At 38.2% G+C, this 13384-nt stretch overlaps 1 protein-coding gene across 3 annotated transcripts in view; it reads left to right on the top strand.

The window, feature by feature from the left end:
- VEPH1 (ventricular zone expressed PH domain containing 1) overlaps window positions 1-13384 on the top strand; it is a 262961-nt gene that overhangs the window by 150160 nt on the left and 99417 nt on the right. For all 3 annotated transcript variants that reach the window (XM_003256345.4, XM_003256344.4, XM_030822750.1), the window contains exons 8-9: window positions 857-1066; window positions 1611-2008. In XM_003256345.4, coding sequence (XP_003256393.1) covers window positions 857-1066; window positions 1611-2008 — 608 coding nt within the window. The remainder of the gene's footprint in view (window positions 1-856; window positions 1067-1610; window positions 2009-13384) is intronic.

The following is a 13384-nucleotide window of genomic DNA, read 5'->3' as shown; positions in this document are numbered from 1 at the left end:
TACACCATACGTTATAAAAATGGACAGTGGTTGTTGAATAAAAATTAAAGTAGCTGTAGGCAGCTCAATATTAGAAGATAAATAAGGGGAGATAAGTGCATGCTACTTTCCTATAATTACTCAGCGCCTCAGTGAACATCAGAAAGCTATTTCTGCAGCTTATTTGTAGGTGCTCATTCTAGCTAAGGCACTGTTAACCCTCAGAGGAAATCCAAAATTATACCACACATGGCCCCTGCTTTAAAGGAAGTAATTTTAATGACCCACAAAGTGGTTTATAAACTCTGCTATAAAAGATATTTGGGTCTATATTAATATCATTCATAGAAAACCTCTTTCTTCCAACATCTTAAAATTCAGAAAGATATTTCTGCTTGGAAGGTGTAAGAGTTACACTGATTTTTTAAAAATTAACAAAACCATGAGTTTATATAGTGTATGTGAAATGTTCTTATTCTGTAATTTCAGTACAAACATATCAGCACATGTAAATTTTTTAGAAAATATCTGGCACACATTTCATGTGAAAGCCATACATTTGAAGAATTTCTTGAAAAGAATATGGTACATGAGCATAAAAACTGCTTTTTATTCTTTGAACCCTTAAAAAAGCATTTTTAATGCAAAGTTCACATAAACACCACTGTTTCTAAATTTCTGGCAGAACAAGCTATAGAAGCAATTTCAAAGACCTATGTCTGTAGTAGATATTCAGTAAATACTTGTTAAATGACCAATGAAAAAAATTATCAGGCAAAATTTTTGCTTCTGAGTGAGAGGCAGTTAAATAGAGAATAACACTGTTCTGAAGAGTATATATGGCCAGCATCTAATGCAATGATTTATATTCCTTTAGGAGAAAAATCAGCACTGAAATTGAATTGCCTGAGAAACTGGAAGAAACCAAGCTCATAGTAACTGAAAATGAAGACCATGAAAAACTCCAAGTTAAAATCCAGGCTTTTGAAGACAAGATAAATGCAGAGAGCAATACCCCTGGCTCTATCAGAAGATATAGTCTGGGCCAAGTTTCTAAAGAAGGAAGAAAAAACATTAGATTTAACAGGTATAACTCTTGCTTGGTTTGATTTTTAAATCATACACTTCATGTTCGCTATTAGCTTTGTTATCACTCTGTTACGGGGTGTTTTTTATATATCTTTTACCTATCGCCACCCAAAGTGCCATCCTTACATGAATGAAATATCATCCACAATGCTCTCATTATCCAAAGAAGCTCACTATTTTAAATGGGTACCATGAATGGAAGACAAATCTATTGCTTATATGCCATATGGAAAATACTGTGTCTTGATTTCTGATGAAAAATCAAAAGCAAAAGTAGACAAAGATGAAAAATATGTAAGTCTACTATTTTGCAGCCAGTTTTGCCATGAAATTGATTTTTAAACCTTTGTTTTTGGAGGTGACTTAGATTTTCAAAGGTTTGGTTTATTACATCGTTTATTGGTGATATACATTTATCAGGCCCATTAATAGTTTCACACTCCAGAGGAAGTAACTTTTTGTCCCAATATTATTATTATTTCTTTTCCTTGTCAGTGAATAGTAACACAACTTCTTTAACTTTCCCTTTGTTTGAACTCTAGGTCAAAAAGTTTGGCTTTGCACACTATGCTCACAAAGGGTGTGGGTTCAGATGACGGCGAAGATGAAAACAGGGGAGACATACCAGCCAGCATCTCTCTTTCAGAAATAGACCCACTTGGCCAAGGAAATGACAAACTGCCCTTTAAGACAGACACTGATAGATCACAGCTGGGGGAGTCTTCAGTTTCATACCCAAATATTATACATATAGACTCAGAGAATTTGCCAGAAACTGTTAAAGAAAACTTCCAGGAAGAAACTCCAGAGACAACTGCAAGTCCTATAGAATACCAAGATAAGCTCTACTTGCACTTAAAAAAAAACCTCAGCAAAGTGAAAGCATATGCCATGGAAATTGGAAAGAAGATTCCAGTCCCTGATCAGTGTACCATTGAAGGTAAGTGTTGTGTACTTCCCAAACCTGAGAAACTTCAGGAGCCACTGCAAATAAACAAAAAGCTCAAATCATGTAAATTAGCATACTCTTTTCTGGATCTTTTGCAAAATAGATCTTTTTTTTAAACACGTTACATTATGTTAGTTTTTTTTTTTTTTTCCCAAAAAAAAGGTTGATCATCTTCTTGATTCCCATTTGAATCTACTTGGGTGCACATAAGTCCACTGACCCTGTGATTTTTGCAGACCTCAAGATATATTATTTCTGGTTCCCTGTCCCCAGAATCCAGGAAAATTCTGGAAAGAGGTCTGTGACCCTGAAGCAGGCTCTAGGGTAGGGGTTCTGCCAGAGACATTTCCCAACCACATAATCATGCAAGAAAGTCATGCATAACATTGAATATCAGCTTCCATTCAGCTACTGTGTTCCAGGCACTGTGTTAAAAGTACTCAAGATTCAGCTATAAACCAAACAGATACAATTCCTGACCTCTTAGAGTTTAGAGTGTAGATGATGATGCTCAACTTAGGATGAGACTATGTCCCCAAAAACCCATTATAAGTTGAAAATGCACCTAGTTTACCAAACATTACAGCTTAGCCTAGCTTACGTTAAACATGCCCAGAACACTTAGGACACTAGCCTACATTAGGCAAAATTACCTAACACAAAGCATATTTTATAATAAACTGTTGACTCTCTCATGTAATTTATTGAATGCTGTACTGAAAGTGAAAAATAGAATGGTCGTATAGGAACTCAAAGTATGGTTTCTACTGAATGAGTATCACTTTCACACCATTGTAAAGTCAAAAAATGGTAAGTTCAACCATCTTATGTCAGGACCATCCGTACACAAAGAAAAGGGCATAACCATAGTCAGGAGGTGACTTAAGAGAGAGAAGCCAGTGAGAGGTTGAGCTAGTCAGAAAACAAAGGGCAAAGTAAAAAAATAAAAAATTTTAATTTTAAACAGGATGTCAGGGGCCAGGACCTCTCTCAGGCACACAAATTAGGGTGGCACCAATAAAACTCAGTAAAGGCTGGGCGCAGTGGCTCACGCCTGTAATCCAAGCACTTTGGGAGGCTGAGGCAGGTGGATCGCCTGAGGTCAGGAGTTCAAGACCAGCCTGGCCAACATGGTGAAACCCCATCTCTACTGAAAATACAAAAATTAGCTGGCCATGGTCGCTGACGCTTATAATCCTAGCTACTCGGGAGGCTGAGGCAGGAGAATGGCTTGAGCCCAAGAGGCGGAGGTTGTAGTGAGCCAATATCGCACCACTGCACTCCAGCCTGGGCGACTGAGCGGGACTCTGTCTCCCCGCCCAAAAAAAAAATAAAAAATAAAAAAACTCAGTAAAATTTTAAGTGACGACAAGATCAGTAACAGTGTCTTACTGAGTCATAGTGGAACCTAAGGCAAAAGGAATAATTAGTAATATCAATCCTGTCCCTAATTACAATTTTGACATTTTGTTCATCATGCATTATTTGCATTAATTTTAATTCTAAAAAATTATATATCTTGATTACTATATATTTCTGACACTCCTTTACATTTTGTGCCATAGTCCTTCCTGGACCTGGAAAAGGAAATGTGTTTGAGACACGGGTCCTAAAATGCCATAGTGCTAGGGCAGACTCACTTTTCTGGTAGTGGGTTGAACAAGTCTGGATAGATTTAAGGCACTGTCAGGCTCATAATCTTTACAATAATAATTCTTAGGCAGCAACCATGTTCTTCCCTTGAGATCTGTGTGATGGTTCTAGCACTCTGGCACAATCTGCCATCTTGTAGGCTACAGCCCTCATAGAAAAAGCCAGACAGCTCAGCCTCCAGAAAGAAAAATAGCTGAAGAATAGCAAATCCAATTCATATTCATCTGCCCACTGCCTATCAGGTTTAGGTACTAGAAGAGCCCTTTTTTCTATATTCTACTTTCTAGCCCTTTTCCCACTTCAAATCAGAGGAAAGAGTGTGTTCTCATGCTAACAAAGGGAAAGGGGGATTCAAATGTTTAGTGATAACATTATAATATTATTTAGCATGTCTGTATATAATCTGACACTTTTAAAAGTGTTTGCACTAATTTTATTAGCCTTCCTAAAACTCTTTTAAAGCCATTTTAATGGTGACAATAAAAGATTGCTTATATTCAAATATAAGTATTAGATAAGTATACCAGGGCTTGGAAATAGCTAAAATCAATAAAATTCCATCAAAATAAACACTTTACAATTGCCTACTTTGCTAATAATCTATGTATCTATTGCACAAGTTGGAGAATTTAATATAAGAGAGGTTAAGTGAATTCCCCAGTTTGACAGAGGGAGTCAATAGCAAAGATAAAGGTAAAATAGTGGGATTTTTCAAAGTTGATCTAAAGCATTAAAGGTTTACTATGCAATGAGTTTTAGTCTTGTGGAAATGTGTGAGAAAATCCTGCAGATTTACTTCAAACTTCTATTTGTCAAAAACAAATGATATTTCTTATTGCCTTGAGCTATTTTAGGAGTTAAAATTACAGATGGTCCCTGATTTATGGTGGTTTGGCTTATGATTTTTTGACTGTACAATCGTGCAAAAGCCATATACATTCAGTAGAAACCATACTTTGAATTTTGATGCAAAATTCTTCATAACAACTAACTTTATTATATAGGCTTTGTGTTAGATTGTTTTGCCGAACTGTAGACTAATGTATGTATTCTGAGCACATTTAAGGTAGGCTAGGCTAAGCTGTGATGTTCGGTAGGCTAAGTGTATTAAATGCATTTTTGATGTAAGATTTTCAACTTACAATGGGGTTATGAGGACATAACCCCATTGTAAGTCAAAAAGCATCCGTAGTTTGACAATTAACTAGTTAACTTTGCTTTTTTTTTTTTTCAAAAAAATTGAATAAATTCATCATCTTTACTTTAAAAAAAAGAATTATTTCTTTTGATATTGATGTTTCCTACCAGGGATGACCTAGATAACCTAGAACTGAGTATGTATTTTTTTAGTTGACATTTTGGAATTCATTCATACTCGGAATTTCCTGGGCAATTCCTTGCACAGAGATATGTGTGAAGGATCGAAAATTTGTATGATTCACTGGTAATACATCCACTGAGAAAGAGCTCAGGCTGATTGCAGGGGACACATTGTTATTATTTCAGAAGTAGTGTAAACTATTCAGTGACACACCAGCAGTCATCTGGCTGACACAATTTTGCTTGTTATCATAAGATTGCTTAACAATATTACCTTTCTTTCCTTAAAAACTTATTTAAAAAAGATTTAGGCTTAATTGTGTTATGTTTGATGTGTTGTTGGAATAAACACAACATATTTGATCTTTCTTGATGAATTATGCATACTAGTCAAGAAGCAAAGAGAAGAAGCATAAAAACCACTTCTGAAACTTAAAGTTAAAGGGACATATAGCCAGCAGGAAATAACAACAAAGTGTTAAGAAAAATTTTGGACTGCTGTTACAAAGTCCATACGCTAGGAACACGACAAAACAACCTTTGAAAGAAATTCTTTTGATGTTAGTTTGGTCCATATGAAAAAACTGACATTAGACTGTTTTCACGTATAAAAATATCAATTTCATATGGTTCCGCATAATACTTCAGTATAAACTATGTTAAATGAATAGGAACCTCGCTGGTCACTGTATAGCAGAATTCGGTATGAGTTGAATCAGGGTCACAAATAGCATTCATAACTCCAGTCAGCCATCTATTATTGCATAATATTGATCACACTGGGGACAGGCAATAGAGTATAAATAGATCAGTGAGAATCTATCATTGTGTCTGGAAAAAAATGTCAAACCCCAAGTCTTATTAAGGTTGGGTCGGCAATGTCATTTTGGGTATGAAATAGCCTGTTATTCCTAGGTCAGTAATTCACTTCTGAGCCTTGTAGGTCTCTAGTATTTGTGCAGGTTTACCAACCACTTAAAGTTATGTATTCATAAGCAGAGCAATGGTCTAATATCACTGCCTGATTGTATTTATTTACAAGACTGGAGGAACTGAATTCATCTGCCAAAGGGCATTTTAAAAATCTGAATCATTGGCATTCATTTATGTGAACAAAGCTGATTAGAGGTCAAAAAAACACACAAATGATATTGTAATAAATTCTTGGAAATCTGGCCCATAACTGAAGTTCTATAAAGAATGATATAAAAGCTTACGAGAACCTATCAATGTTACTTTGAAGTATTTCCTGATTGGGTGAAAATACATCCCATCTGTAGAGTGTATCAGCAAGGCTGACTTACAGAAAGCTAATTTTTAAGCTAGTAATGTAGTCCTTTCTTTATAGACCCACACAAGTTGATTTTCCTTTTTTTTTTTTTTTTCTTTTTTGAAACGGAGTCTTGCTCTGTCACCAGGCTGGAGTGCTGTGGCACAATCTCAGCTCACTGCAACTTCTGACTCCCTGGTTCAAGCGATTCTCCTGCCTCAGCCTTCCAAGTAGCTAGGATTACAGGCACACGCCACTACACCCAGCTAATTTTTGTATTTTTAGTAGAGACGGGGTTTCACCATGTTGACCAAGATGGTCTCAATCTCCTGACCTCGTGATCCACCCATCTCGGCCTCCCAAAGTGATAAGTTGATTTTTCTTAAAATGAGATTAATTATTAATATCAATTAGTGGGCATTGTTTCCATGATTAATGACAAAGCTTCCTTACTGAAAATGTGCATGTAGTCAAGTCTACCTCAGTGTTGGTGTGACTGTGGGGTGCTTGCATCCTCCTGGTCCAGCTGGTCCCATCTGGGGGATGTTGATTATGCTCATCCACTTAATGCTTCTGGGGAAGGTTTCTTTTTTATTTTTTAATGGATTAGTTTAATCATGAGATTAGGATAATTTCTCCATGAATTGAAGTTGTAAAATTTGGAGCCAGAGAAGAATGCTAAATCTTTTTCACACAATTTGAGAAAGAAAAACAGCAAATAGGAAAATGTTACCAAATTCCCTGGAGCCTCATTTCATTGAGGTGGTCTCTTGGGCCCCTGTTAGAAGGGCACTTACTAGGGAATACTTTTCCAGCGAACTTTTCTTGGTGCTTTGGGACTTTTCTTGGATTACCTTACTTACCTGCTCCCACCTCTCCAAAAAGTGAATTTTAGTTGACAAAGGCAGACGTAACAGCGACTGGTTTCTATCTTTGCTTTCTCCTGCCACACATATCCCAGTCCCAGTCATCTGCAACAGCCCGTGAAACACATCCAAATAACAAGAAGAAATGAAGATTTACAACTCCTTTTGAAAAGACTCTCTGCAAACTGCTCTAATGAGTTAACATCAGATCACTGCCCTAGTACATCCTCAGCCAAGAGTAGGTGCAAGACTCGGGCGTGTAACCGCAAATCACTGGGAAGGATGTCACCTACTTGCATCCATGACTTAACATGTTGCAAACTTCCAAAAGAAGACATAAGATAACTTTATTTCTCATTAATTATATTTTTAAAAGCTCTTCTTTAAAATAAAAAAAGTTTGGTTTCCTTTGCACATTTAAATAAATAATTAAAGAAAAATGTTCTGGCCGGATGCAGTGGATCATGCCTATTATGTAATCCCAGCACTTTGGGAGGCCAAGGCAGGCGGATCACCTGAGGTCAGGAGTTCGAGACTAGCCTGGCCAAAATGGCAAAACCCCATCTCTACTAAAAATACAAAAATTAGCCAGGCGTGGTAGCATGTGCCTGCAGTCCCAGCTACTCGGGAGGCTGAGGCAGGAGAATTGCTTGAACCCGGGAGGCAGAGGTTGCAGTGAGCCGAGATCACACCACTGCACTCCAGCCTGGGCAACAGAGCAAGACTCCATCTCAAAAAAAAAAAAAAGTTTCTTACAATGCAGATGGACAAAAGAGTATGTTGTTTGTCCGCATCTCTGGTTAACCTGATATTTATCTGCAGATGAGACGAATATTCATCTGACTAGAAAACAGTGCAAAATAAAATTGGTTGAGCACATGCACACTCTTAGGACATTTTGTATAGAGATCCAGGAGCAGTTATCTGACTGAAAATGAAATCTGTCATCTCAAACCTTGAAATGCCTAATTCCCCTAATATAGTATCCACCTTAGGTGTGTCTCTAATAGATTTAAAGGGACCTTGCTAACAAATAGAGGCAAAAGTAAATACATAAATGGAGCAAAAATGCACAGGAGTATATTTCAATATATCTCACCCTAAAAGTCACCACATTAAAAGAAAAATGAGGAGATGTGGGTGGTGTAAAAGCAGTTGTTTTCTGTGGCATATTTCATATTTTTAAATATATTTGTGACATGTATTATTATTAAGGTAGAAGGGTATATAGCAATATACTCTTATATCCACAGTCAGTACTTTTATCTTTTTTTAGGGAAGCTTATACTCAAAGATTATTATCAGTCATCCATTATTGTTGTTTGGGGACTGTCTTTACTCCGAGGGATGCAGTGCAGTACAAAATGGTCCTGAGCCCCTGACAGTCCCCAGCAGAAGAGTACATTCCAATCCAGTTTGCCACAAACCGAGTTTCAGTAAAGTGAATGTTATTTTTCCATTTACTTTCATTATGAAACTGGCAGTATATGCCCTGTAGGGAAACAGAGTGGTCCCTGGATGTCATCAAATCTCATTTAAAAACAGAGTAAACAGAGTAAATCCATATTTTTGAGCTCTGTTGGTGATGAAGAGTTGGTAGCGAGGAAACTGAAAAGAGATTATATCGCTGGGTGAAGGGTTTTGATAAGACAGAGGAAAAGGTGGGGGTGGAGGAGGGTAGATTATTTCCTCCTATTTGTTCCACAACAACCATCAAATTTCAGGTGATGGAGGATTTTTAAATGTTTTTCCAAAATCATAGGCAATTACATAGTTAGCAATCGAGAGTCCAGGTATTTGATAATTTGGTAGGAACTGATCTGTGTTACAGTTCATTTTCAGAGAGGTGCATATTTGCAGCAGATGAGTCCAAAGCTGACAGAGTCTACTTGGAGTGAGGCAGAAAGAGCTGAGTAAAAGACAGCTAATTCCTATGCCTACATTTTTGCCCTGTTCACATTAGGGACTGGTGAAAAATTATAAAACACGGGGTTTTTGTTGTTGTTGTTGTTGTTTGTTTTTCTTATAAAAAGATTCAGTTGGCCCAGTGTGGTGGCTCACGTCCATAATCCCAACACTGGGAAGCCGGGGTGCTTGAGCCCAGGAGTTCATGGCCAGCCTGCGCATATGGTGAAACCCTGTCTTCACAAAAAAAAAATGCAAAAATAAGCCAGCTATGATGTGCACTTGTAGTCCCAGCTGCTTGGGAGGCTGAGGTGAGACAATCGCTTGACTCCAAAGGTCAAGGCTGCAGTGAGCCATGACTGCACCACTGCACTTCAGGCTGGGTGACAAAGAGAGAACCAGTCTCAAAAAAAAAAAAAAAAAAAGAGAGAGAGTCAGCAAACTTTTAAAGATAATTTGTTTTACAGAAAAATCATCATTTTTCAGATGAAAATATCCACATCAATTATCCCACAGCCATTAAAATATTACACTGGTATTAAAATAAGCCACAAATGCAGGAAATGTAAAGCTGTCAAAGAAACTCTGAGAGTGTGATTCTGTTTCTCATGTAAAACCCTCTAGTTTATACATGTAAGTAAAAACTACTTTTTACAGATGATCACTTAAGTTTAGATGTTTGAAGAAATATTAATCTGGGAAGTAATGCCTGACTTACATGGCTAGGGACAATGACAGGTGACTGTGTCTCCCCAGTGAGATTTCTAAGCCTCAGTGCACAAGAATGTTGTCATCTACTTAGCTAGTATTTGTGCTTAAAGCACCTGGTGTTGGGCCAGGCAGGGAGAAACTTAGCCAGCCACCCCTAGAGTTCCCTGGTCTCTCAAACTTGAAGGATTTGTTAGTGATGCCTGAAAGTTTCATTCTCTGGATATGCTTTGGAGACTTGTCTGGCAATAGCGGAGATTGCCATGCTCATTTATGCCTTCATTCATTCATCAACCAACTCTTCTTGAGAACCTGGCAGTACCAGGCACACTGCTGTAGGCAGGGGATACAACTGTGTGCAGAATAGACATGGACTCTGCTGTCATGGAACTTACATAATACGTAGTTACAAAGTGAGATGATTTATCTGCAGAAAAGGAACACGGTTCTGTCAGAACCTATCACATGGAATCTGCCCTAATCTGGGGGTCAAAGTAGCTTCCGTGGAGAAGGAACTCTTGAGAAATGTGAAGAGTAAATAGAGGTGTGGGAGCTGAAAAGAAGCGTCTGTCCTGTGGAGAGAAAGAGCACAGCCTACTCCAGGGACTGGAAGTTGGCCCCCTGGGGAGCACTGAAGTGAAGTGAGGAGGACAGTAGTTCAATGTAGGCAGGGATCTGGGCTCTATCCTGAGAGAAACGTCAGATTGAAAACGTATCTCCCTACCTGCAATGTGGAGATTAGTCTGTAGAGGGGGCTAGAAACTCCTTAGGAAGCAAATGCTATTCTACTGGTGACAGATTCATTCATTCATTCATTCATTCATTCAGCAAAAATTTGAGTCCCTAAGTGTGCTAGGCACTGAAGATATAGCAGCAAACAAAACCAAATCTCTCCCTTCTTGGAACTTATTCTGTGGGATGATATGGACCAAGAACAAAAAATATATAGAAAGAATAATGCCAAGTAGTGACAGGTGCTATGACACAAAACAAGCTGGGGGGGATAAAGAATGGGATTACTATTTAGGTACAGTAACAGGGGAAGGTCTCTCTACTGAAGTGATTTTGCAATGGAGACATGAATGAGGAGAAGCAGCAAGGACGGAACAGTAAATACAAAGCCGTGAGGCAGAAGGACACTTTATGTGTGGGACCCTAGATCAGGGTGGTTGGACTACAGGTGGTGAGAAGTGTTCCCTCCAGATATATTTCAAAGGAAGGCTGTCAGCAGTGCTGGTGGGTTGGGCCTAATCACCCAATGGATGGATGAGACAGATAAGACTAGAGGAAGAATGTGTGGGGAGATACGAATCAAGAGCTTGGTTTTAGACACATGAATTTTGAGATGACCACTCATTCTTTTTTTTTAATTAATAAACTTTACTTTTTAGAGAAGTTTTAGGTTCACAGCAAAATTGAGTGGAAAGTATAGAGAATTCCCATTTACCCCCTGTGCCCCCACTATACACACAACTTCCCCCACTGTCAGCATCCCTCACCACAGTGACACAGTGGTGCAATCGATGAACCCATAGTGACACATTATCATCTAGAGTCCATAGTTTACACTGAGGTTCACTTTGGTATTGTACCTTTTATGGGTTTTGACAAATGTATAATGACATGTGTCCATTATTGTAGTTTCAAACAGAGTAATTTCACTGCCCTAAAAATCTTTCCTGTTCTGCTTCTTCATCTTATTCATTCTTCATTCATTCATTCTACAAAATTTTTGAGTGCCTACTACATGCCAGCACCACTTCAGGGACTTGGGAAACATCAGTGATCAAAATAGGCAAATATCCTTGCCTCCATAAAGGCTGTTCTAGTGGGAAAAGATGTATGATAAATAATAGAAATGATAAATGTGTAAAATATGTAGGATGTTACAAAGCGTTAAGTGCTATGATAAAAGAAAAAAATAGAGCCAGCCAAGAAAAGCCAGGGAAAAAAAAAGGATTTACATATATGTGTATGTATGTACAAATTTGGAGGGAGGAGGGAAACTTCTAGAAGGATACACATCAAGCAGCTATCACTGTTTTTCTCTGAAGAATCACATTGGGGCTGGGTGCAGTGGCTCACATCTGTAATCCCAACACTTTGGAGGACAAGGTGGGCAGATCGCCTGAGCTCAGGACTTCGAGAAGAGCCTGGGCAAAATGGCAAAACCCCCCCTCTACTAAAATATCCAAAAATCAGCCGGGAATGGTGGCGTGCCTCTGGTCCCAGCTTCTCAGGAGGCTGAGATAGGAGAATCACTTGAGCCCAGGAGGTGGAGGTTGAGCCAAGATCGCGCCACTGCACTCCAGCCTGGGCAACAGAACCAGATCGTGTCTCAAAAAAATAAAAAGAAAAATAATCAGATTGGGAGTGCAGGCAGAGTAGAAAGCGAGAAGGAAATTTGAACATTTTAATGTAAATATTTCTGCAAGGTTTGGACTTTTTTAATAAGAATAATTGGCCTCAGTAATAGAGATGCAGGTAACTTGGAAATAGGTAATAACTCCAGATGCCCAGCATGCTATCTAAATGGGGTTCCAGTCCCACCTCTGCTGTAGGGCAATTCTGATTCCTTGAACAGGTTACTTCATCCCCTTGGTCACCACTTCCTCACACTTATCCCAAGAGTATATTACAGAGCCATGGGTTTGCAAGCTCTGCTCCCTGCAGAGGCTCCAGAGACCCTTTTTTCCTCCCTTTACCTGCCCTGCAAACAGAACAACCCTGATGTAGCTGGCTTCACACACTAGCCTTCCCGAAGGATATTTAAACCAAGAATTCTACAGCTTAAAGAAACTTGAAAAACACTGAGCTGGATAAATTTCAAGGTCCTTTATGCTCTAAATGCAATTAATCCCTAGTGTCTTATGGCAGAGCTGGCAAAGTATAAAACGTTAGTTATTCAGCCAAGGTTTTTTTGTTGTTGTTGTTATCAGCCTCAAACAACTTTATTACTAATTTTGTATCTCCAATATAAAGTAAAAAACAAAACTTTTCTTTCATGTTAATTTCCTGTCCTTTCTCTAGACATCTGCATTTATCAGTTTACTACAGTTGGGAGAAAATAAGCCAGATTGTTCATAGTTGTGAGGCTTGTCTCACTATTTGCTTGGATTTATTTATTAACGTGTATCAAATAGCAGATAACCAACCATGATCAGCAAATTAATGCATTGCATCTGTCCTGACTGTTTCTATTCTAACAGTTTTGTTCACCTTACTCAATAGAAAGTTATCTATTTCAAACAATACATGAAGCAGCCCATAAAAATATATAATAAAGCAAAAAGAATTTTTACTCAATGTAGGGGGGAATAAACATAGAGAAAGAAAATGAATCCAGTAGTTGAGTTATTTTTCAGAAACTTATCCCTGGAAATATTCACAACTGCTCTATGTGGTTTGAAATTTACTTCTGAGCACCCTAGTGGTCATAGTAAGGAGGGCAACAATATTGGTTTAAAAATCTACAGTGTCCATAAATAAAAGTGTACTAAGTGCTGGTGGGAGGAGGGGAAGAAAGTTGTTTATTTGGCTGACGAATGCTGTTCTCACTAAAGCCAGTTCATCAAAATAGGTGTTTATATTATGCAACAAACATACAACCATTAAACATAACAATAGAGCAATTATTCTAAACCA

This window comes from Nomascus leucogenys, chromosome 11, assembly GCF_006542625.1.
Source record: "Nomascus leucogenys isolate Asia chromosome 11, Asia_NLE_v1, whole genome shotgun sequence".
Lineage (NCBI taxonomy): Eukaryota > Metazoa > Chordata > Mammalia > Primates > Hylobatidae > Nomascus > Nomascus leucogenys.
The sequence above is the reverse complement of the archived record's forward strand: the minus strand, read 5'-3'. Positions and strand labels throughout refer to the sequence as shown.